Source organism: Equus quagga, chromosome 7 (genome assembly GCF_021613505.1).
Source record: "Equus quagga isolate Etosha38 chromosome 7, UCLA_HA_Equagga_1.0, whole genome shotgun sequence".
NCBI lineage: Eukaryota > Metazoa > Chordata > Mammalia > Perissodactyla > Equidae > Equus > Equus quagga.
In genome coordinates this window covers 68,958,304-68,984,165 of record NC_060273.1, presented here as the reverse complement: position 1 = coordinate 68,984,165, position 25,862 = coordinate 68,958,304, and the positions used below count along the sequence as shown (strand labels likewise).

Genomic DNA, 25,862 nt, shown 5'->3' with positions numbered 1-25,862 from the left:
TTAAAACCACAAACGTTTATTAAACCTCACAGTTTTGTGGATCATCTTGGCAACTCTCATGGTCTGGATCAGCTTGACTGGAGCTGGGTCTAGTCTAGGATGGCTTCACTTATGTGTCTGGAAGTTGGCCGGTTGATTGATCAGGGAGACGGGGTTCAACTGGGATGGTTTGTTTCTGCTCCACATGGTCTCTCATCCTCCAGTGGGCTAGTCAGCCTTCTTTATGTGGTGGTCTTGGCTCCATAATACAGCAAGAGATGAAGGTCTCGATGTACAAGCCATCACCAAACTTCTGCTTACATCACAGCTACTCATGTCCCATTGACCAAAGGAAGTCACAAGGCCAAGATCAGGCTCAAGGGGTAGAGATATAGATTTCATCTCTTGATGCAAGGAGCTACAAAGTCACACTGTCAAGAGGAATTTATGGCCAGTTTTGGAATCTACTACAAGAACTATGCTTGGCACACAGTTGGTAATCAAGAAAGCTTGTTGCAAAAATTAAGAGGGAAATAATGCCAAATCAGGTCATTGTCTACTGCCTTCTCCTCTGCCATTGGCAAATCTACTTCCAGGCTTCCATGGACATGCTTAATCCAGTGTCGGGATCTTTGAACTGGGACAAAACTTTATCCACTGGTTTAGAAAGTTTATTGCTCTTGACTTAAATATGATGGCTCCTTTCTGCCTGAGAGTTGCAGCTTACACATGGACCTCTTGGCCCTATCCATCTCGACGCTGGAGCTGAGCACATTTTTCTGGATTATAAGTTGTGTCCCCACTCCTAGTCTTCGCTCTTTGAACAGATCTGGAAAAGGGGAAATGCTGCTTCTACCAAATCGGGGTCAGCCTTAGCTGCCTGCTCCTCTTTCCGCCAGCTGTTGCCACTTGGGTGCCCTCTGGTGGCCTCTTCTTGCATAGCCCCACTCAAGGTATGAAATTCACTGCGTAAATTGCCAAAAAGTTGGACGGAATCAAGAGCCTTCCATGGGAGAGCTCTCAACATAGTGGAAAGCTAGAGATGGAAAGAAACAGAACAAACCAAAAAAACTTAAAAATTACCATCTAGACCTTGTAGCTGGTGAATGCTTGTTTGTTTCAGCGTGACTTCGCCCAGAGAAAAGGGAAAGTAGCAAAATAAAGATAATGCATATAAAAGAGATCCATGTCATTAAAAGTCAGATGCTGGCAGGTAAGGAGCAGCACCATTCTCACTGAGTAAAAATGGTGGAGTTGGAAATGGTGAGATGGTCTGTTGGCTGGATCAGATTGTCCAGGGCCTGGTAGGTCCCCACCACTAGGCCCACAAAGCCCAGGATGCTGATCAGGGCGTCCTTGATGATGGTGAGAGGGCTCATGCCCTCCGAGTAGTAGGTGGTGATCTCCAAGAGGGGAGGGATGATGAGGGCCAGGGCGCTGCTGCTCATGGAGCCCACCAGGGAGAGGACCAGGTCCAGGCGCGGGATGAGGATGGCCAAGATGCCTGCGGGAGATGATACAGGATGGATGCATCATCCCAGGCTTACACAAGCTTTTGCAGTTTGTTTTAAAAATCTTTTTCTTAGAACATAAACTAGTTGTTTTTCATACATTCAGTTACATAAAGAAACAGTTGAAAGTTCTGTAATACCCCCGATCACGTTCACTGGAGGTGACACATTAAAAATTTGGTATGTCTCCTTCTAATCATGCTACAAACATATACACTCATATTGTTGGGAGGTAAAACTTTCCCTCTATCCACTTAGGTTCAGTAAGGGGGGCCTGCAAATTTAAGTGGCAATAGACAGATTAACAGGAGAAAAGACAAAGTTTATTTAGTCTAGGGAGCCTTCACATGAACTGGCTGTCTGAACAGCTAAAGACAGGGCTTTATACACCCATTTCAAAAGGGGAAAGGGGGAGGGGCAGAAAGAGCTGCTACACAAGAACAAGAAGGCATGACAGTGTCAGATAAGTTCATTTAAGTAACTACTCACTCAAGAGAATGGTTAGTCTCCTTTCTGTCTGAAAACCTCCCAGAGAGGGCATTTATGGCGGCTGTGGTTTTTTTTTCCCCCCTGTGGCTTCTGTTTGTTCAAAAATGTTTTTAGCTTAAAATAATTTTTATGCCACTGAGGCACATTTTAAAACCCTACATATTCAACAACGATTAAGCTCTTACTTAAAAAATAACACTTAAATAACAGTGCTTGGAACTGCCCTAGCTGTTTTGGGTATATCGATGTACAAAACACACAAAAATTCTAAAAAACAACCCTCCCTTCGTAGGGCTAACTTTCTAATACTTAACATGACTACAAGCTCCTGTTACTTGCAAATGATTAGAATGTGAAGTTATTTGTAGGAGAAAGAGGCCTTCAGTTGGAACAAGGTCACGGGGTCTCTTTTAAAGAGTGTCTTCGCTAGGTTTCATACATGTCAGAAAACATCCAACAAAAACAGGAAAAGCTAAAGATTTCGAAATTGTGTTTTTTTAAATAGGATGCTTTACAGGCCTGGGCTTTTCCATTTTTTATTTTACTGGATGAAAAATTTTCACCAAGAAAACGCAGAAGCCCTGCCCAGGCCTCCTGTGGAGCAGAAGTGTGGGCGAGCAGAAGTGTGGTCCAGCAGAGGGAAAACAGGTCTGGGAGGCAGAAGTCCGCCTTCTCTTTATGTGGTCTTGGGTAAGTCTCTGCCTGTTTCTTAGCTTGTCTCCTCATCCAGAAAATGGGGCTAAATGATACTTATCCTTAGGTATTATGGTTTATACTGCACATGGTGTTAAAGTTTTAAATGAGTTAATTGCTGTAAAACTCTCTGAAAAGTTATCTTTATTATTACGTCAATTTATTTACTCATATGCATTGATTGGGGCAATGCACGCAGAAGCTGCAGTTTTAGCCTTCAGGAATTGCTATCTTCTTGTTTGGGATAAACTCCTTGATCTCTCTGGGGTTCTGAATGGTCATGTCCCTGCCTTTTACGGTAAATTGGAACAAATCGCTTCAAAGAAAGAAAACCAGTATGCAATGAATTATACAGGTTGGTCTACAGCAAAAAGCCGCAATCTCTTCATGGGAGATTCTTGGATCACAATTAAAAGGGGCCTTAGGGAGAGCTGGGCCATGGTCTCACTCAATGCAGGAATCTCTACCATCCCCTTTGCCCCTGAAAAAATACTTGCAGGAATGGGGCACCCCAGATCATGAGGCCTAGAGCACGGGGAGGGCTGCGAGGGGGTGAGTGAGCTGAAGCCAACAGGTGAGCGCAAGCCCATCCTGGGGGCAAATCCAGTTGACCACTGCCAATGGGGAATGTGACCCTAGGCTTGCCAAATCATTTTGGGTTTTTTCCCAAAAAATATTAGAAATCTGGATTTGTATATGAGATGTCCCACATTTTTAATGTTGACATAAATTTTTTATTTGTTAGGGTCAAATGACACGCCTCTGCCGCCATATGCAACGTCTGTCCTGGAGGTGACTGGCGCTGGCTCTGGACTTAGATGAATTGGGTTCAAATCCCACCTCTAGAACTTCCCTGGCAATTACTTATCACTCCCTGCTTCAGTTTTCTCACTTGTAAAGTAGGGTTTTTCAGAGTCCTACCTTGTAAGAGTTCCTGCAGAACTGAATACAATACTGTGAAATATGGACTAAAAAGAGCTTAGCACAGTGGCTGGCACACAGTAGGTGTTTAATAAATATCAGCTCTTATCATTATGATTACTGTTCCATAAGCTGTGTCCCTCCCTTAGGCTAGACACCAGTAAATCTGTGTAATTAGGGACATGTAAGAATTGGGTTGTTCCTGAGGCTTAAACGAGCTACTACTTGGAAAGCCTTAGCATGATCACTGAAATAGTTAGTGCTCAATCAGCGCTGGTTCCTGACCATCCTTCACCATCTGGCTGATTCCTGATAGATCTCAGGAAAAGAGCAACATTTCACTCGGCCTTCTACTCACATGTCAGGCAGACCATGGCGAGGCGGATGGACAAGTCCAGAGGCAGCGCCCAGTGCTTGGACACGCGGGAGACAGCGAAGGGGACGATGATTTCTGCAGGGACATAGAACTGCAAGGAGTAGCTGCACAGGATGCCGAAGACATAGAGGAGCTTGACAGACTGGTACAGCCTGCAGGACAAACCAGAGCAATGCTCTCTGAGGCCACCACGCTCTGAGACCCGGTCTCCTTGGACCTCTACCTTGGGCTGCAGTTTCCTTGTCTGAAAATGATGAGGAGGGGCCTTCTGAGAGCCAAGAGGGAGTCAGAGCAGAGCACGCAGTGAAATACAGTGAAGCATCATGGATTCGAATGGCAACAGTGAGAGGGTCATCTTAAATAAAAGGCATCTTGAGCCTGGGTATATACAACACCCTCACAGACCACGATCAATTGATGCTCAGTTTTAGAGTTTAGAAAGAGAGGCGCAGGCCAGGGACCTTACCCAGGGAGACACAAGTGATAAGGGGGAAAGACCAAAAACCCTAGGTCCAGAAGACTCTGGTCCCTTGTGATCTCTGTCAGTCCCGAGGAATTTTCTGGATCCCCCAAAGCTCTTGGCACATAACAGGTCCCCCACAAATGCTTCTAGTAGGTCGAGAGAAGTGCAGAATCCTGCATCCTTGGGGGAAGGGGCAGTCTACAAATAGGGCTGTGTTGTGGGGCTTGTAGGGTAAAAGGAGGGGGAGGGGCAGAGAGAGCATGTGAGAGGGATGCTGGGTTTCATCAAAGCCTTTTTTGACCTATGGAACCATGACTTTTTTCCTTTTGTCCACTGAAGTGGTAGATGCATCTCCCATGTTTAATAATCCCGTGCGTGTGTGTGTGTGTGTGTGTGTGTTTAGTGCATTCCTTAAAAAAGCTAACTTCCACATTTCTGTGTTTCTTGGTCACATTAGTCTTGCTGCCTGGAAACACCATTTTACTCCATTTCCATCTGTCCAAAACCCACCAGTTTTTTGAAATTCCCATCTTTCGAGTAGGTACTACATGCCAGATGCTTTTAGACATGCCCAGCTTCATCCTCATGACAACTCTGCCTTATAGATGAGGAAACTGAGGGTCAGTGAGGTTCAGTAAATCATCCATGACTACAAGCTAGGAGGCAGTGCAACTGGGACCTGGACCCAGGAGTGCCAGAGTTGTCCTTGTTTGGACAGAATTGTCTTGCTGGACAACCAGATTCCTTATTGTCCCATCCCGATGTACTTTCTTTCCTTGGAAGTCCCCAAAGTCTCTTCGCTACCCTGTAGGGCTCTTCTGTCTACGTTATATTAGTGTCTCTACACCATCTCTCCATCCCCATTCCCATGGATCATGAGCTGGGGAAGGTAGTGAAGCTCAAGATCACAGTCTACTCACATCAGCACCTTCCACACCCATGACATTTATCAACTTCGGAAAGGAGCCCCGTCAAGGCAAATTAAGCCTCCAAGTGACTTTTAAAAAGACAGGCATCCTGAGGCTGGCCTCATGGCATAGTGGTGAGGTTTGCATGCTCCACTTTGGCGGCCTGGGGTTCACAGACTGCACTGCTCATAAAGCCATGCTGTGGCGGCATCCCACATACAAAATAGAGGAAGATTGGCACAGATGTTAGCTCAGGGACAATCTTCCTCAAGCAGAAAGAGGAAGAGTGGCAACAAATGTTAGCTCAGGGACAATCTTCCTCATCAAGAAAAAAAAAAAGACAGGCGTCCTGTAATTAATGACATGCCTCAGTGTAGGAGAAAATGCTCACAACGTGATACGGGCTCATGGGTCTGTTTAGATACAACACTGATGAAGTCGAGGTCAGCTAACTGTTGCATGAATTGGGTGCATTTGAATGCCCCAACTGGTTCCTGTTTTACTACTTTTCATCCTAGCTACTCCAACTTGGGGGATGTGCACCATTGACTATGGCAAGCTAGACTTGGTAACACAGCCTTAGTAAATGTAATTGGAAGTGCTGCCATCCACGGACTCCTCTCTGTCTCTTGCCCTTCTCCAGGGCCTCTCCCTTCTTTCCTTAGGTGACCGAGGACTCTCACTTCTTCCCTCTCTTCCTAAACCATGTCCTTCTTCAGACTTAGCTCTCAAGGCCTCACTCAACATGGGAGGCTGTTGTTGATGGAGGAGCTCCCTGGACAGAGAATCCAGAGCCCAGGGTTCCAACGGCAGCTCTGCTTCTCACTGCAGAGGCTCTCCAGACCTCAGTTTGCCATCTGTGGAAAGGAGGAGGAAATAATCTACTCGTTCCCATCTAGCCTTGAGTCCCCGTCACCTGAGGGCCCATGAAGTTACCAGCAGTTGGGCAGGTTAAGGGTTATGCTGGCCTTGATGTCATTTCCAAACCGCAGGTAGCCCAGAGCCCCGATGCCGATGTACATGGCAGTGACGATGGACATTCCCAAGTACAGGATGGCTGGGAAGCGGCGGGCATCCTTCATCTTGTTTTCTAGAGGCAGAACCTACAGAAATATCACAGTGTAAGAAGAGAGGAGCAGAAAGAGGAGCATGAACATAAAGAAGAAAGGCACGCCACTTCTGGGTGTATACCCAGAAGAATTGGAAGCAGGGACTTGAACAACTGTGGTCATAGCAGCATTATTCACAATAGCCAAAAGGTGAAAGCAACGCAAGAGTCCATTGATGGGTGAAAGGATAAACAAAATGTGGTATATAGATACACAATGGAATATTACTCAGCCTCAGAAAAGAAGGAAATTCTGACACATGCTATAGCGTGGATGAAGCTTGAGGACATTATGCTAAGTGAAATAATATAGTCACAAAATGACAGATACTGCATGATTCCATTTATATGAGGTACCTGGAGTAGCGAAATTCAGAGTCGGATAGTAGAATGGTAGTTTCCAGGGTCTGGGGGAGGGTGGAAGGAGGAGTTATTATTTAATGGGTATAGAGGTTCAGTTTTGCAAGATGAAGAGAGTTCTGGAGATGGATGGTGGTGATGGTTGCACAATAATGTGAATATTTTTAATGCCAATGAACTGTATACTTAAAAATGGTTAAGATGGTAAATTTATGTTAGGTATATTTTACCACAATTAAAGAAAAAAAATGAAAGAAGGCCTGGAGACACAAGATGAGCCCTGGACCATTCAGAACTGGAGGGGCCCCTCAGGTTGTTCAGACCAAGGGGCTCAGCCCACTGGGGAATCCCAGTCCGGCCAGCAGATGCATTTTGTGTGGCCAGCATAGGTTTTAGACAATGGAATATGAATGTCTTTAGGACAACACTCTTCCCCCATTCACCAGACCCACCTCTCCCCCTCACGCTGACATATACATGGCGCTTCACCCACATTGCCTTCCAAAGGCATTTGAGTTTGAGAGTCCAAGTTCTAGTGCACTCACCCCTCTCTGTACAGATGGGGAGGCTGAGACTCAGGTTACACAGTGGGCTGGTGGCAGAGCTGGGACTAGAGCTTCCTGGTTCCCCAGCAGCACATTGCTCCACACACCATGTTCTCAGGATCCTTCTTCCCCAGATGCAGACCTGGCTCTAAGAGAATCCAAGTTGAGACCATCCTGCCTCTCAAGTCTGCTGGGCATCCGAAGGGCACTTCTGTCTTTGGCACCAACCCTCCGGCCTCTCATCCCATAAATTCCTCCTCAGGCTTCTACGGGCCGAGAGCCTACCCCTACCTTTTCCTTCTCCTTGATCAGGCCGTGGGCTAGGCATACTACATGCATCAATAGGCTGATCTGTGCCTCAGTATCCTTATCTGAACACTTACCTGTTGGAATTTTTTGGAGAATTACCTGAGGACCATAATGACACACTGTACAGGCTTAGTAAATGTTAGCTGTTAATGTTTTTAATACTGTGAAGACCACAGCTCTATGAACCTGGTACTTCTATAGTTCTTATTTTACAGATGAGGAAAACAGGCTCTGAAGATGAAGTAACTTGCCCCAAGTTACACAGTTTGAAAGTGGCAGGGCCAGGCTGCAGGCCAGGGCTGTCCAAGTACTGTCTTCTATTCAATCTTGCCTGTATTCCTACAGCACTGGGTGTGTTTATTATCAGTAGGAACTTAGCATCTATTCCCTTGTACTGTTAACTCCTTTTTGGTCCTACGTGCACCTCCCCTCACCATGCACATGGAGGATGCTTGAGGGGAGTGCCATGTCGGGGTCATCGCTGTGCCTTCCCACTTTCTTCTGGGCTAGGGGCAGGTTCTTAGATGCAGCAGGTGCTCAGAAAAATGTCCAGGGGATTATGTGGAGAGCAGATACTCCAACCTGAGCTTTCCTATCCTGCAATACATTTTTGCTGCATAAATTCTCCAGGCTAAAAATGATCTTTTTACAAGGCCAGATCATACTATGTAGCTGTTTTTCTTCCTCTCTCTCCTTCCACAATCAATCAAAGAGATAAATGGCCATTGACATAGAGTGGAAAGGTCCCTAGACTGGGAGTGAGGGGTACTTGGTTTTAGCCACAGCTGCAGCAGATTCCAGCTGATGACCCCACTCAAGACCCTTTCCCTCTTGGGGGCTTAGAGTCTTCGGTAACACCGGACACTGGGCTAGAAGATTTCTAAAGATAACTTGAACTTTGATACTAATAATCATTAGCACGCAGTAGGTGTTCAACCAATGCTTACTGAACAAATATCATCATTTTATAGTTGGGGAATTAGAGTCCAGAGAGTAGCCCATGGCCAAAGTAAGATTCTGGCACATTCTGCCTCCAAAGTCATTTGCTCAACCCCTGCACTCTGCTTTTTGCCACAACTGTCCAAAATCCTGAATATAAAATGCCTCCAGTTCCATTAAGATGGTATAAGCACACGCCATCATATTTCTCTCACTGACTAAAACTAAAAACGCTGGGCAGAATACTTAAAGCAACGGTCTATGGACTCTGAAAAGTAAATAATAGCAGGTAGATCAAAACCAGCAAAAATGACCGTTAGGGCAGCGAGTTTCCTGATGTTTTTCTTCGTGCATCTCCTAGTTTAGACTCAAGGGAAGCTGAAATCCTAGAATTATGCGGTGGATGCGGACAGAAAAAAACTCCAAGAGAAACCCTCTTTCTGGCCAGAAGACCTAGAATGGGGTCCCTGTGGGACAGAGGATGGCGAGAATCCCTACTTTTCTGTTTCCTTTTTTGCTTTCCGGGCCACAGCCCCCGAGGCGAGTCCCAGTCACAAAGCAGCGTTCTGCTGTATCAACGACTGTGGTGGTCATGCAGGCATCCAAGAATCTGAGACAGCATCCTTCTTTCTGAGCAGAGGAATCAGGAAAAGGGGGTTTGGGAGTCCAAAGAGCGTGGGGAGAATCAGGACTGCTCCATAAATTGTGGGGTCCAGTGCAAAATGAAAATGCAGGGCTTTTTGGTCAAAAATCAAGAATTTCAAGATGATGAAAGCAGAACATTAAACCAAGTGTGGGATCCCTCCCAAGGCAAGGGCCCTTTGTGACCACACAGGTTGCATGTCTGTGAAGCTGGCCTTGGAAGGATCCCTATTGGTTTGAAAATATTCTTCCTTCTCCATTTCTCTCGGTGCCTAACCCCAGAGTCAGACCCAGCCGCAGGCAGTGCATAGCAGTGGGGGGAGGCTAAAACCCTGGCTTTCCAGCAGATGACCAGAAAAAGGAGCTGTTGAATGTGCAGGGAAACACGGAGAGGAGGGAGCTGGGGACAATGATCCCCTGCATCTATGAGTGAAGTCCAGGGCTTAGCCCTGAGCTGCACACGTGTCGAACTGACATGAAGCGTCAAAGCGAGGCTTTGAAAACTGACCCACTGTGCAGACCACCATCTACATCCCAGACTGGTCCCCAAATGGCACACAGGCAGGATGGAGCCAAATATCACTGCAAAGGCTTTGCAAAGTAATCTGATATTGGAACCAAGGCCCACAGAAGGTGGGTCAGGACTTGTGGTTTGAGTCTAATTAGATTGGCTACTTGCTAAAACCAAAAAATCAATATTCTCCAGAGGATTTTAACGGGCTCCATAATCTCATAAAATAACATTTAAAATGTATAGGATACAGTCTAAAATGACTCAACATACAAAGAACCAGGAAAATCTCCACAAGTCTCAAGGGAAAAGACAACAGAGGCCAACTCTAAGACGACTCAATGTTGCAAATATCCCATAGAGACTTTAAAGCAGCTATTATAACCATCCTCCATGAAGTAAGGGAGAACATTATTGAAATAAACAGACAGATACGAGTTCTCAGCAAAGAAGTAGAATTAATATAAAGGGTCCCAATGGAAATTTTAGAACTGAAAAACCTCATTGGAGGGGCCCAACACAGGTGACAGAACACAGAATCAGTGAACTTAAAATAGATCAACAGGAATTATTGAATCTGATCATAAAAGGAGAAAAAAGATTTTAAAAAATGAATAGAGTCTCAGAAACCTGTGGGACATGTACCAAAAGTCTAATATTCAGGTCACTGGAGTCCCTGAAGGAGACAAGAAAGAAATTGGTGCAGAAAAAAATTGTTTTGAAAAAATAATGGCTGAAAACCTCCCAAAATAGGCAAAGGACATAGATTTACAGATTCAAGAAAGTAAGTGAATTTCAAATAAGACAAACTCAGAGAAAACTATATCAGATATATGAAATAACTATATCAATATGACATAACTTTTGAAAAACAAAGGTAACAAAAAAATCTTGGCAGTAACCAGATAAAAACAATCTATTACATATAGGGAAACAATGCTTCAAATAACTGCAGATTTCTCCTCAGAACTGTTGAGTACAAGAGGGGTAACCACATTTTCAAAGTGCTGGAAAAAAAAAAAGAACTGTCAACCTAGAATTCTATATTGTACAAAAATATCTTTCAGGAATAAAGGCAAAATAAAGACATTCTCAGATGAAGAAACTGAAGAGAATTTGTCACCAGCAGAACTTCTATAAAAGAAATGTTAACAGAGGTTCTTCATGCTGAAGGGAAATGATATGAGAGGGAAACCTGTGAATTCAAGAAAAAAGAAAGAGCAATAGGAATGGTAACTATCTGGGTGGATATAATGGACTATTTTTCTCCAGTAAGTTTGTGATAAGTAAGTTGTTATAAGTAGCTATGTATTTGTGACTGTTGAAAGCAAAACCTGAAATACTGTCTGATGGTGTTTTAACGTATTCAGATGTAGTACATAAGGGCAATAAAACATAAAAGGGGGAAATTAAAGGGATCTATATGAGTAAGATTTCTATGGTTTACTAGAAATGATAAAATATTAGCCCTAGGTAAACTGTGAAAAGTTATATATGTATATTGCAATCCCTAGAGCAATCACTGAAAGTATTATAGAAAGAGAGAGAGCAAAAAAATCCAATAGGCAAATTCAAGTGGAAGGCTAAAAAGTATTCAAATAATCCAAAAGAAGGTAAGAAAGGGAAAACAGAAGAAAAGCAAAAGGAAGGCTAAAACAGAAACAATAAAATGCAGGCCTAATAACCATAATAATGTTTGGATCCCAGGCATGGACCTACTCCACTTATCAGCCATGCTGTGGAGGCATCCCACATACAAAAAATAGAGGAAGATTGGCACAGATGTTAGCTCGGGGCTAGTCTTCCTCAAGTAAAAAAAAAAAAAAAGAGGAAGATTAGCAATGGATGTTAGCTCAAGGAGAATCTTCCTCACCAAAAGAGAAAAAATTCACTCAATGGATCAAAGATCTGAACGTAAGACCTAAAACTATAAAAACTCTTAGAAGAAAACATAGAAGTAAATCTTCATGACCTTGGATTTGGCAATATCTTCTTAGATATTAATGCCAAAAGCATAAGCAGCAAAAGAAAAAAATAAACTGGACTTCATCAAAATTAAAAACTTTTGTGCATCAAATGATACTATCAAGACCATGAGAAGGCAACCCACAGAATGGGAGAAAACATTTGAAAATAATTTATCTGGTAAGGATCTGGTATCCATACAGAATATACAAAGACCTCTTACAACTCAACCAAAAAAGACAAACCCAATTAAAAATGGGCAAAGGACTTGAACAGACATTTCTCCAAAGAAAATATACAAATGGCTAACAAAAACATGAAAAGATGTCCAATGTCTTTAGTCATCAGGGAAATGAAAATCAAAATCACAATAAGATATCTCTTCATAACTACTAGGATGGCCGTAATTAATAATAAAATTTTTTCAAAAACCGAAAAGAAGTATTAGAAAGGATGTGAAGAAATTGGGACCCTTATACGTTGTTGATGGAAATGTAAAATGATACAGCTGCTCTGGAAAACATTTTAGCAGCTCCTCAAAATGTTAAACAGAATTACCGTACGACTCAGCAACCTTACTCATAGGTATATTCCACAGGAATCGAAAACAGGTGTTCAAGCAAAAACTTACATATGGATTTTCATAGCATTATTATTTACAGAGAACAGAAGGTGGAGCCAGAGGTTAGTAGTGGGGGAGGAAGTCGACTACAAAGAGGGCAGCGCGACAGAGTGAAGGAATTGTTCTGTGTCCTGACTGTGGTGCATCCATGACTCTAGGCATTTCTCAAAACTTACAGAAACGTATACCAAAAAAAGGTGAATTGTACTGTGTGTAAATTAAAAGTAAACTTAAAAATTATATATACAGCACTATCCTCCCTCAAGTGTGGAAGTAGAGACTGTGTAATAATCCATTAAAAATATATAATACTTTCTAGTTTAAAGTTCCTTTATGTTTCATTAAATCCTATAATTTAAATTGTATACCTCCGTCTTGATCTTAAAAGATTAGGAAACACATGTTGATATGAAGATGAATGTTTAACAGATGTATTGGGACAAGAATAAAACTCTGTCTCTCTGTTGTAACCTACTTTTCTTCTGCTGGTGACAACTAACCCAAGTGAGGCCAGACGTTGCTTTCTCCCGTGTGCCCACAGAAACCCAGAAACCCAGAGCTCCCAGCTCCTGTTCAGAAGGCCATGACAGCACTGGGAAAGTCTGCCCCAACCCAAAGCTTACCACGCCAATGCTTTCAAATGAAAACATGGCTGTTCCAAAGAAGAGAGGGTAGGTGTTCCAACTTGCTACCAGTGGCAAACCGCGGGGGTCTGGAATTCCCTATAGGAGAGAAAAATGCAGGAAGACATTTACTCTCGAAGCATGTTTGAGCTCCTTTAAGAGTGGAGTATTCTGACAGTAGACCTGAATTTAAAAAAAAATTGAATGTAGAGAAATTCAGAAAACTTCAAAAGGAAGTAGGCGACAATCAAAGTTGATTTTAACCCTGCACAACCAAAGAGCCAGAGGAAAAAACATTGAGGCATTGTTAAAGTACTGAAAGGTTAGTATCCCACAGAGAGTTCAGTTTATCAGAATCCTCCAGAAGAGAATCTTACACACCACAGGTTAGTACCAGCCTAAAGTGCCTAAGAACACTTTGAACGTCCTGGTGGTTATGGGTATTGGAAATTACTGTGACTACAGCTACAGTGACATTCTAGGGAGCCCAAAGCAATTGGTTAAATATGGAAGTCCCCTTTTCTTCTTCAATGAGCTATAAACTGAAAGAGAGGAAAGTGTGTAGAATAAATGTTTTATGTACCCTGTGACCCAGAATGTGAAAATAATTACAGAATCATTCCTCTAATTGGCTAAGCTCTGGAATAGTCCAAAAACGAATCAGAAGTAGCTATCTTATTAGGAAACTCAATTTCATAGAATTTATCATATTGCCTTAAGGAATATAAGACTTATCTTTAGTTATCCTAAAATATTTGACTAATTTGTTATTTTTCCTGAATTCCATGGACAATATAACTTCTTTTTCTTGTGACTTCTGAAAGAGAAAAACATCTGAAAGCTATTAAGTATGCCAAGGAACTTCTGGGTTTAAACTTCTATGTCCATTATAAAATAAAAATTAGGCAGAATAGAAGAGTAGGAAATTGATGGAAAATCAATATCCATAACTCATCTTCAAAGACATTGTAATTTACATTGTGATAGATTTGCCTGTGGTCTTTTGAAACTCCCTATTTTTACCTCTGTGACTAAATATTAGTTGGGTTTTTTTCTCTTGAGTTCCCTAGGGGTAATTTTGGGTGCCTGGAATTGTGGCCTAGAGGATGTAAGACTATGGGTAATTCTATTAAGTTTCAGCTGTAGCAGAAGATCTTGGTTTCATCTGCCTTTTGCTACTCCCTAGCCACTACAGGAGCGGTCTATAGATCGCCAATCAAGATGTTTTCTAGCAAAGCATAATTTTTTTTTTAAAGCCAGAATTTAACATAAAAACAAGTATTGAAGAAGCAACGTGAAAGAGGAGACATCCAGAAGAATGAGATTGCCTAGAGATAACTTTGTGGAAGAAATGCTACAATGAGGTGAGCACTAGGCTGAAGAATGAGTTCCTCACTTACCGACCCTCAGGGCTGGCCCCAGGTATCAGTCTGTTATTGATAAAAGGCTCTGCCCACTGGAGGAGTCAGGTGTGCGGTGTGCACTAACCTGGACGATGTACTGGGTGAGGATGATCAAGCTGACCAGCATGCTGATATTGGCCAACATGGAAAAGATGGTCAGGACCCTGAGGTTCCGCACAAAGGCCAGCAGCAACAGGAAGGGCAGGAAGGAGAGCATGTAGAGTCGAGAATCCATGGTGTGTGTCGGAATCACTGTCTCGTTGTAATGGCAGCTGTTGGTTGTGCTATTAACTGCATCCATGACCTAAGGAGGGAATGGGAAAAGCAAGCGGAAGAGTCACTAAATCTTCTGGCCACACGATTCGCTCAGTGCCTGGGCCATAATCAAATTCCCTCATAAAGAGCTGGAACGTCTAGGGTCTCAGCGAGTTAGGGTGAATTTAGGACTTCTTCTTAGAAATCTTTGGCACCACACTTCCCTAAAAAATGCCGCACAAATAACTTTAATAAAAAATAAATAACTGGATTGATAGTGGCTCTTGGTTGGCTTTTGGCAACCCACGATCCATTCCTGCTGATGTTGATTTATTTTTGGTGAATTCTCCCTCAGTGAATACCAGCTTGGAGGACTATAAACCACCATCGCACTGCCGAGCTAAGCCAGGGCCTTCACAATCTCTCCCTGGAGTCTGAGTCTAAACAACAGGCAAAGTGACACAAAGACGGAACTCACAAAGGGTAAAAATTAACTGACAGGGCTCCCTGAGGAAACTGCTCATCAGTTACCATCTACACTCTCCTAGCTGCCCTGCTTCCTGTTCTTTTTGGAGACCCATTTTTTTAGCTTTCTTTGTCATTTTGGAAGTTAGCCAACATTCTTCCACCAAACTTATTTTTTGCTTGAGTTCCCCAGAATCTGTTTCTTTTGCTTATAACCAAAAAACTCATCACTTACTGTTTCCTAATTGGACCAATACTGGCGTTCTGAGAGAACTCTTCCTCGTGAGCATTGGGCCATTCATGGCAGGACCTTTAGCATCCCTGGACCTCACCCGATAGGAGCTATTCACATCTCCCAATCATTGTGACAAACAAGAAACACCCCCCTGCACACAATATAAACACCGGCTGGCAAAGTTGGGGGGAGGGAAGGGATGGCACCAGCCTTGTTTAGAATCTGCATGACTTAATCAACACAGTCTTATTGCACAAGCAGTGCAATCCACCATAGACCAACTAGAAACTAGAGTCAGGATAGGAGGAAATGTAAAAGCACTGATAATCTCAGTACCCATGAGTAGCCATGGATGTTGGATGAATGAATGGATATATTGGAATATATTCATCTATACATTTTCTATACAATATTACAAATAATAAGTTATATGCATCTTTTTTATTTAACAAGGCTGCAAGCATAGCTTACACTCTTATTTTGAAATCTCCTTTTCACCTAACAACACGTGATGAATACTTAAACGAATCACTAGCTCTTGTTTTTTTCTGATTCCTCACTACAGTAGGAAAAATACTTGACATATTAGCTGGGCATTCAAGGCCCTCCATAAATGGGCCCCATTCAACCTTGAAGGCTCTTCCACTCCCAAGTCCCACACCTTCTTCTACAAACAATTGCCTCGCCTCTCGGAGCAAGTCCCGTACATTCCTGCCTCCAGGTATTCACTCCTCGCTTCTCCCACCGTGGGTGCCACCACTTCTCCAACCCCCCCTTCAATGCCCAGCTCAGATGCACCTCCTCCAGGGAGCCTTCCCTTGCTCCGACCATCCTTCCCGCCCCTGTACTTTTCTGCCCCTTAGTTCACAACTGAGCATCCCTGACCTCAGGGTGTTGTTAGTGGTGTCCTGACCCGGCACCAAAATATCATATGGATATTTAACTTTTTATATGTTTCAGAACACATCTCACTTAGCCTGCAAGCTCCTCCAGGCAAGGCTTGCCTTGTCTCTACAGGTGATAAATAAAATTCTGCTGATAGATGAGATCGATTTCTAAGCAGCGGTCTGGCAATTGTTTTAAGAGCCTTCAAAACAAACTCTTTGACCCAGTAAATCTTACTTTAAGAAATATATACTAATAAATAAAGGGGTGTACAAAGACTCGTAGAGATGATAATAGAAAAACAGATTATAGTAGGAAAATAAAGAGAAACAAAGAAAATATCCAATGATAAAAGACTAAATCATGGCCAATCTGTGTGATGGTATATTATGAAAGTATTAAAAATTACATGAAAAAAATGTAGGGACATTGCAAAATGCTAACCAGTTAAAACTAAGTTAAAACGATAACCATGAGTAGTTGGATTAAGACTGATTTGTTTTGTTTTGAGAAGCAATATAGCATAGTGTTTATGACCTGAGCTCTGACATTAAAAGGGCTGCGTTTTTAATTTTGGTTCTGTGATGTTATATACCTTATAGAGTTTACGGCATCAGTTTTCTTTTTCTTTTCTTTGTTTTTTTTTTTGAGGAAGATTAGCCCTGAGCTAACTACTGCCAATCCTCTTCTTTTTGCTGAGGAAGACTGGCCCTGAGCTAACATCCATGCCTATCTTCCTCTACTTTATATGTGGGACACCTACCGCAGCATGGTGTGCCAAGCGGTGCCATGTCCACACCCGGGATCCCAACCGGTGAACCCCGGGCCGCTGAAGCGGAATGTGCGCACTTAACCGCTGCGCCCCCTGGCCGGCCCCTAGCATCAGTTTTCTCGTCTGCAAAATGGGAATAAGCACAGTGCCTGCTCTCATGAGGTCGTGGAGAGAATTAAGCGAAGAAAAGCACATAAAATGCTCAGCACTGCACCTGACACAAGAGAAGCCAACTCTGAATGTTCACTATTTTTTTTGTTCTTTCTAATTTTTTAATATTTCCAAATTTCTGATATTACTATAAGCAGAAAAGAGTCCTAAAGAATAGTTTTCTTTTTTAAGTTTATTGATTGACTAAGGATGGCCTTTGTTATTACCCATATTATTTTGCTGAAGCTACAAGATAACTTGTGGTTTAGATAAAAGGACTTCCTGGAGACGACTGTGAAGCCATAGGGATTAAGCAGTTAAAGGCAGATTAAGAAGGCCCAAAGATGAGGCATCATTCAGAAAGACCCATATCAGTTCCAGAAGAGTTAAGGAGGATTAAGCTCCAAGGCACGATGAGTGACAAAATCCAGGGTCCTTCCAGCTCAATTGTAGAGACCAACCTTGAGGACAGGTCCAAGATAGTGGATAAAGGGTATCGTGGAAAAAGGAACCGCTTCTAGAAACCTGCAGACATGTGCACTAGGGGAAGTCTGGGTTCTTCGATAATGGCCAGTTTAACTTCCTTTGTTGTACTGATGAGGACACTAGGACCCAAAGAGAAGAAGCCACTTGTCGAATGACTAGCAGAAGACCCTCCTTTTCCATATTGTTTTCCCACCCATCTTCTCTAGAAGACTTTACCTGTTTTAAATTATCAGCCAGAAACACAATGTACACACAGCAGAAGCCCAGTTGGGTGACTATAAGGAAAAAGCTCACGATACGCCTGGAAGAGAGGAGAGAGAGAGAAAGAAAACTTGTTATAAAAGAAGAATTGGCTTGTCGTTTCCATTTCTGTCCCCAGGGGCTGGTGACCCTATACCAGCACCCTCAGGCCTGCCACTACAATCAACAATGGGGCAGTAAGAAGTGAGGTAACAATAGTTCTTTTAAAAGATGTTGTTCAACCACCCTCGCAGCCAGCTCTGCAAGTGGTAACATTCTACCTGGTCAGGAGCCTCCCCTCGCACCTGGCTCCACGGCATTCCTCGTAATTGGTAGTAATTGATGGAGGGCAGTAGGCAAAACATTTTTATTAGCTATCATGAACATTTACAATTTTTTTCTCCCATGTGCCAGACATCATATTAGGCATTAAGGATACACAGACAAATGACACATGGTCCCTTCCTCTAGTGGTTTATAGACTAGCGGGTGAGATGGACAAAGAAACAATATGACACCAAGGGCTGGGATAAAAAGGGCATTTTATCCAAATTATGAAGCAGACAGAAAGCCTCCTTAAAAAACGAATACCTGAGTGGGAGTTCTTTGGGAAAGGGAAGAAAGAGAGAGAGAAAAAAGAAGATGAGGATTGACTTGTTCTGTGTCAGAGCTAAAAGGTGGGAGCTGTAGGAGGAAGACTTCAGCTCACCAAAGGGGCTTAGAGTCTTGGTCTTTCTCTCTCTCTTCTTCTCACTATGAGCTCTCTCCCTAAGTGAGCTCTTCTGCCCATGGCTTCTTCAATTCTGTATCTCCTCCATCCAACTACCCACTTGATATCTTCACCTGAATGTCTCTCAGGCACCTCAGACCCAACTTACCCCAAGAAGTCATCAGAAATCGGAGTCAACCTTGACTCTTTCCTATTCTTGGCAATCTTGGGATCCAAATCACAACCAAATTCACTTTTCTCTGTCCCTACTGCCATCAGTTGATCCCAGCCATTGTTGCCACTTGCCTGGACAGTGTCAATAGCCTCCTGTGGGTCTGACCAAATCTATTCTTGCTCCCTTACAATCTATTCTCCTTACAGAAGCCAGACAGATCTTTAAACAATGCATATTTAATTACTTCCCTGATTAAAACCCTCCAATGGCTTCCTTCTTGCTTTAAGAAAAGAAAAGAATCTTTAAGAGGGTCTAAAATGTACAGCTTGATCAGGCACCTGGCTCCTCCTCCAGCTTCATCTCCCTGACTCTTGCTCCCAAGCTGCCTGGTCTTTCTGTGCCTTGAACCTGCCATGCACTCTTTCCTGCTTTGGCATCGTCACACCTTGCTCTTCCTTCTTCCTGGAAGTCCCTCCAGGCTCCTGCCCACATTCTCCTAGTCATTCCTCATTCTTCAGAACTCCTTCCTTCAGAACTCATCTCAACGGTTCCATCCTAGGAAGCCCACCCCAGCTCAGCATCTCAGCATCTCCTTACCTGCCTCAGTTTCAACTAGTACTTCTCTCCTTCATCGTACTTATCCCAGTGGTTATTAAATAACTCTATCCTAAGCTGTTTAATGTCTGCCTTTCCCACTGGAATATGGGTTCTGTGAGGGCAAAGGCTTGTTTGCCTTGTTCCCCGTGGTATTTCTAGGGGCTGGTACATAGTAGCAACTGGATAAATGTGGTTTAATAAAAAAGTGAGTAATATTAAGGTTGCATGGCAAAGGAATGAGCACCCTGTTGCTGGCGGTATACAAGAAGGGGGGCTGGATCAGGGATGTTGCCAATGAACCCCTTCCACATGGGAAGTCCAACATTCTGTGCCATGTGAGCCAGCTTTCCAAGGAAGAAGGCATTCCTGATAGCCGCACTTCCTCCTCCTGTAGCCTACCCCACTGCAGACAAAGCAAGAGCAACTCACCTTCCCCAATGGGCGTGGTTCTGGAGCCAGGCACTGGGGCCGGCTTTGAGTCCATACATCACCGTGTCCCCATAGTCCAGAAAGGGCTTGTTAAGCCTGTAGGAGAAAGTGCCTACAGTTACCCAGAGGTAGTTTAACCTAAGATCATCTACAGAAAAGTCAAGAGACACATAGCAAGGCAAAACCCAGCTGGAGTGGAAAGAACACTGTGGCAGAGACCCAAATTCTAGTTTAGATTTTGACACCTGGTGGCATTTTCTTGGTGGCTTGTTTTCCTTTCCTGTCAAGCGAGGTGGTTATTGCATAACAAGGGTAATAACACACACCTTGCTTGAGTACAGTACTTTCATATCCATGATCCCATTGGATCCTCACGACAATTCTCTGAGGCAGGGTTACACATGGATTGTTTATGCCCATTATACAGATGAGCCAAGCGGATGAGAACAATGGCCTGATTGAGACTGCCTAACAAGTCACGCAGCAGAACCTAGCCTTAGGTTCCTGCCCCAAATGCTTTTCTCTTTTTCTTGGCCATGTTGGAGGAAATTAAGAAGTAAACTCTTGTTACGTGTAGGGTGTTTCTGAGATGTCCCTGAGAACTGAGCACCCAAAGAATTGACATGAGGACGCTGTTTTCCTCACCTGTGGCAGAAGCGCTGGGCACACCTGACCAGGATGTACATACAGTGGGTGGAGATGAAGCCAATTGCCAGCAAACTGAGCGGGCCCATCTGGGGGAAGGGGAAGCCAAGGGGCAAGGGAAGAGAGAAGAGAATGGATTTGTGAAGAACGTGGTGGGGAGGGATGTGGTAGTGCAGATATCATTCAGGACTCAAAGAACTTTCTAGCAAACTGGTTTCCAAGCCCTTTTCTGCAGTAGCAGCTCTTCTTTCAAATATAATATCAAGCAATACTCTGATAAAGTACATAAAGCAATTACAACGGGGTGTTGTGGTGAGAGTAGGGACCCAGAATTCTGACCCTTCATGGCCTCTGAGGCATCCCTGAGAACTAGTGTTCTATACAGCACAACTGGAAAACTAGTCCTAGTCTGACCCCTGCATTCCACAAGGGAGGAAACTGATGCCCAGTGAGTGGACACATGGCTTGTGGAGGCCACTCTAAGTCTGTAGCAGAGTCAGAACTCAACCCAGGCTAGGCGTCTAGACTCCAAGTCCAGATCAAGCTGCCTCCCAGAAAGGCATTGCAAGCCACTATAAACCCTTACAGCCTCTCCTCCCGCCTCCCTGCTACCACCCAGCCATGGTGGCCCCACCTGCGGTAGCCCCTCTTACCAGGATGCCTGCGTTCCTCACAGCCAGGGGGAGGCCCAGGATCCCTGTGCCTATGTTGCTTTTCAGCAGGTGAACCAAGGTCTGGAACTCTCTAAAGCAGAGGAAAACGACGTGAGCATGTGGGTGTGCGGAGGTGAGGCAATCCCATGGCATTCCCTCACAGCAAGCCGACACCTGAGTTCAGCTGGAGAGGAGGGCTCCTGGCCATCTCACAGTCCCCACTTAGCTGGTCAGCAGCTGAGTGAAGCTGGTAAGATCACTTGCCTGGCACCTCTGGGTCTCCCCCAAGCATCCGGGTTTGCCCAGAACTGTCCTGGTTTTAGCAAATACTCAATGCGTGCCACTATAACGCTTACTGTTTAACAGACACTACACTAAGTACTTTACATGCATTTTTTTCATTTAGTCCTCTTTTCAAGAGTAGGAAGTAGGTTATTGCTTTCATTTTGCAGTTGAGGAAACTGAGGCATAGAGATTTATTTTAATGACTTGTGCAAAGATATACTGGGGATCCAGGATCTGAACCCAGGATGGCTTCAGAGTCCCTGTTCTTTGCCCTACTTCTACTGGACTGCCTCCCGGAAATAGGCCCTGACAGATGAATAAAGGGACAACCCCATTTCATAACCAAGGACACTGAGGTTCAGAGAGGAGGCAGTAAATAGCCCAAGTTCATAAGAGTAGCAGCAGAGACAGGACTGAACTCAGAGAAAAGGGATAAGGGCAAAGAGAAATCACTGTGACTTCTGAATAAATAGCAGATGACTTGGGTCCCCAGATGGGGTCTGTTGGGACAGGGTTCCTTGGGGATTGGGCTCCAGAGGAATTTTGTTTTCTCCTCGGGCCAAAATATCAAGCTGGGGAATGGCATGTCTCCTCCCACCCACAACAGAAACAAAAACTCAGACTCTTCCTTCAAGACAGATGTGAAGGGAGTCCAGAGGATACCCTCAGGGGTAAAATTCCAGGGATATACCTTCTCTGTTGGTGAATTACAAACCGCAGCTATCTCTACATCTCTTTGTACCCGGCCAGGTTAAAGCAAGGTGTGTATTGGGTTTACACCCAGAGTTTAGAAGCCTTGGGAATTCCTCATGAGAACCTTCCAGGAAGGAGACTTTTTTGAAGAGCAGCGGAGGTATTCTGGAAGGAGCCTGGCCTCTGAGGTTGGGAAAACCAGGGATTAAATCTCAAGGCCACTGCTTAACTAGCTATGTCATCTTGGGCAATGTGTCCATTTTGCTGAGCGTCTGTAAATGTTGGGAGGAATGACATTTTGAAAGAACCGCCGCAAACACCCATCTCTTTATGTGAAAGCCCTAAATCTTCTGGCTTCCTGAGGATCTGCCCCTTGATTGGTTAAGGGTTAAAGAGAACAATTAGGGGAGAAGGGGGTGGAGAGTCTCCGCGTGCCTTTCTTCTCCCTGTGGGTGTCAGCATCGCTGACAGAGCACTGCGCCCTACAGCCCTCCAATGGTGGGCTTGTTTTGCAACTAGAAAAGGGTCAACGGGTCACTTTGGAAATTTCTAAGTAAAGGACTTAGGAAATCAGAATTTAACTTTGGGCCACTCAGCCAACTTAAAAACAGTGCTGTGAGTTATGCAAAGCACTGAGTGGGGAGGCAGGAGACCTGGGTTCTAGCCCTCATTTCTTTCGTGACCTTGGACCATCATTGTATTCACAGCAGCTTACAGGCACTGTGGTTGGGAGCTTTATGTGCAAATCACCTTTGCAGCCATCCTAGGCGGAGTGAACTGTCATTTCACAGAGGAGAAACTAGGGGATAGAGAAGTTCCATCACTTGCTCAAGCTGGTAAGCAGCTAAGTGGGAATTCGAAGCCAGGTGAGCTGACCCCATAGGTACCATGCTTTCCTTTGCTCCAAGCCACGAGGGCCCCTCTGGTTCTCACTTGCTTTACCTCTTTGATTCTCAAGTAGCTGAGACTGCCACGAAACCATGTGTCAGTTCAGGGCACAAGAGCTAGTTGGTTCCCCCAAGGCTTCTGATTGAGAAATACCCCTTCCCGGCAGTGGATGGCCTCAAGGCCTAGAAAGCTCACCCTCAGGGTCACCAGTTCTTAGCAACCCCAGGACTAGCCCTGGGGCAACTGAACCATGTTGTAGTGCCAGACATTGTGTCCATCTCTAAATTGTCCTGCAGGGTGGCAACAGAGAGTGGGGTTACCTGCCCCTTATAGTAACTTCTCCGGCCTTGCTGCACCCCCCCCCCCCCCCCCCCCCCCCCCCCCCCCCCCCCCCAACAGATTTAATTTCCAGGCAATCTCCTTAAATTCACACTGCCACCAATTTATCCCTGCTTTGCATATGGGGAAAGTGAGGCTTAGAGAAGGGAAGGAGCAGAATCACAACTTGAACGGCAGGTGTTCTTTCCAGTATACCAATGGTGTCAAAACATTTTCCTTAAAGCAGCAGAACTCTCACCACCACGCCACCCCACCCACTCTTCTTAAGTGAACTAGCTACTCAGCTTTAGTGGTGGAGGTGAAGGGAGCTGGAGCCCTGTAGCTTGGCTTCTCTGCCTGAACTCCTTCTGCAGATCCCTTCTTCTCATGGTTTGAAAACCTAGTGAGTTATCCCCCCCACACACATACCCCTGGGAGGTGGCAGAAACTAGACTCTTCCACATACTGTGCTTTTGATGCCATCCCTGCAATTCTCAGTGGAAGCAGAGGCCGGGGGATCTGCAGAAGGCAGGGAGGAGGCAATGCTTGCTGTCAGTGAGGACACTGCTTTCCTGCTCAGGTCTCACCTTCTCCTGCAAGAAGTTGGGACTCTGCCCCTTTCCCCAACATTGTCAGGATTGGCCAGGAGAAAAACTGACTTTAGGACCAGCACTGGATTCTAGCCCCCACTCTGCCAATGACCCAGTGTGTGGCCTGGGGTAACTGGGCCTTAGTTTGCCCACCTGTACATGGTGGGAGCTGGATCACTACATCCCTAAGGGCTTTCTGACAGTCTCCACTCCTGCCCCTTTAAGTTTGCATCTTGACCCAGCCTCTGACTACAATTTTTGCAACTTTGGTCTCCCCAGCTGCACAATGGGTTGGGGGTCAGACCCCACCCCCACCCCCACCCCCCTGGGTTTTTTGCCAATGTAAGTTTCCAGGCTGCAAGGAGGAGATAGGGATGGCAGAAAAGAGCACTCACGTTATGCCCTTGGTCTTCTCCGAGTCTGGTGACTCAGAAGGGTTTCCATTCAAGAAACTAGAGTCCTTGTTCTGCAGCTTCTTGGCATTTTCGGGAGGGCACCTGAGGTCCAGTTTGAGGTCAACAGCTCCCTGGGGACCCTGCGCACTCTTTGTCACGGGCATGACTGCTTCGGAAAGAGAGGCCTCCTGTGATGAGGAGGTCTGAGCTGAAGGAGGCAAGCAGGAAGGTGTCTAGTCAGGTGCAAACCCCGTCTCAGCAGCGTGTGCCTTAGCAGGCTCTGCCCAAGCTGGAATGAGGCCCCGCCCACCTCCCCAGAGGATGCTCCTCCCGCCTAAAGAAGCCCTGTGGAAGAGGAGCGCCGCCGGAGGAGGGGGCGGGGGAGGAGGGGGGGGGGAGGGATTTGGGAAGGGAGTCACCCACCCTTACCTAACAGCAGAAATGGCAACAGCGACTACAATGCTGATCATTTTAATAACTAATACTTATTAAGCACTTCACTAAGGGATAGACATTCTTCTAAATGCTTTACCTATATTTTCTCATTTCATCCTATAATTAAATAATAAATCAGGCTCTGAACTAAAGGAACCTGCCTGGGTCACATACCTAGAAAGTGTAAGGTCCAGAGTAAGGACTGGAGCCCAGCTTGCCAGACTTTTTAACCAATACCCTTTTGTCACCTCCAGGAGAATACCTACACACCCCCACCTCCTTATGCGTCGCAGGGGCGGGGGCTCCATTTCCCACTGGCTGCACATCTGCTGTAAGGCGTCCTTTGGAGAGCTCCCTTTTCTTAAATTGGAAAAACAAGGAGCAATCACTCAGCTCTAACTGCTTCTTCGCTTTTGTGAGGCTCCAGGGCGAGAGCAGTGGGGATTCTTTTGGAAAGAGGGGAGAGGCGGAGCTTGTGCAACTCCCAGCCGCATTTCATGGGACAGGATGCTGGCGCCAGGACCTTCAGGATAGAACTCCGCAGCTAAAGGCGGCCTTGGGGGTTTCTCTAGTGTTCCATTCTCTGTCATTATCTCTGACAGATGGACGGGCCAAAATTTCCTCCTCTCTCAAAATTATAGCCTTTTGCTCAAGCCATACCACTCCCCGTGCCATCTCCTCATGTGCCGCGAGCTTTGCTTAAATGATTTCACCACTAACTGGTAGCATCTGAGACAGATTTGTCGGGGCCCCTCCCTTACATGGATCCCTTCCCAGGTCCTGTGTGCAATTTTGAATTTGTAATTTTGTATTCTTTTTTCTTAGCGAGGCCCTCTCCACCCCTTACTGCTACTCCCCATCCCCTCCCCGGTGGTATAAGCTTCAGGCTCCACAAAGCCTGGGGGCTTTAGCATCGTTATTTTGTTTTAACTGATTTGGAAGCTGAGGCTCAGAGAGGTAAAGAAAAGCTTGCCCGATGTCAGAGCCCAAACTCTACCCGAGCCAGATCCTTCTATCTCTGAAGCCTGTGGCTTTGACCACCACACTGAATACTTGGTTTGAATCCTGGTCCCACCCTTCGAGTTTCTTGTCCTGAATCAACTGCAACACTCACTGTGGTTTGAGAAATGTCCTCTGTTCACTTGTCTGGCACCATGACGTGGCAGTGTTGCTGGGTCCATGGGGCCTGACAGCG

The 25,862-nt window shown here is 44.9% G+C and overlaps 1 protein-coding gene across 3 annotated transcripts in view; it reads right to left on the bottom strand.

Annotated features, from left to right (window-relative positions):
• The window catches only part of LOC124242934 (proton-coupled amino acid transporter 2-like), a 29,553-nt gene continuing 3,691 nt past the window's right edge, over window positions 1–25,862 (bottom strand). For 2 of the 3 annotated variants that reach the window (XM_046668383.1, XM_046668385.1), the window contains exons 2-11: window positions 24,233–24,440; window positions 21,064–21,154; window positions 20,411–20,499; window positions 19,766–19,861; window positions 17,832–17,916; window positions 14,453–14,671; window positions 12,965–13,063; window positions 6,277–6,443; window positions 3,952–4,121; window positions 1–1,483 (exon numbers count right to left, since the gene is read on the bottom strand). In XM_046668383.1, the coding sequence (XP_046524339.1) occupies window positions 1,212–1,483; window positions 3,952–4,121; window positions 6,277–6,443; window positions 12,965–13,063; window positions 14,453–14,671; window positions 17,832–17,916; window positions 19,766–19,861; window positions 20,411–20,499; window positions 21,064–21,154; window positions 24,233–24,440 (1,496 nt within the window). In that variant the 3' untranslated portion in view covers window positions 1–1,211. The remainder of the gene's footprint in view (window positions 1,484–3,951; window positions 4,122–6,276; window positions 6,444–12,964; window positions 13,064–14,452; window positions 14,672–17,831; window positions 17,917–19,765; window positions 19,862–20,410; window positions 20,500–21,063; window positions 21,155–24,232; window positions 24,441–25,862) is intronic. The other variant, XM_046668386.1, reaches the window with a different exon arrangement.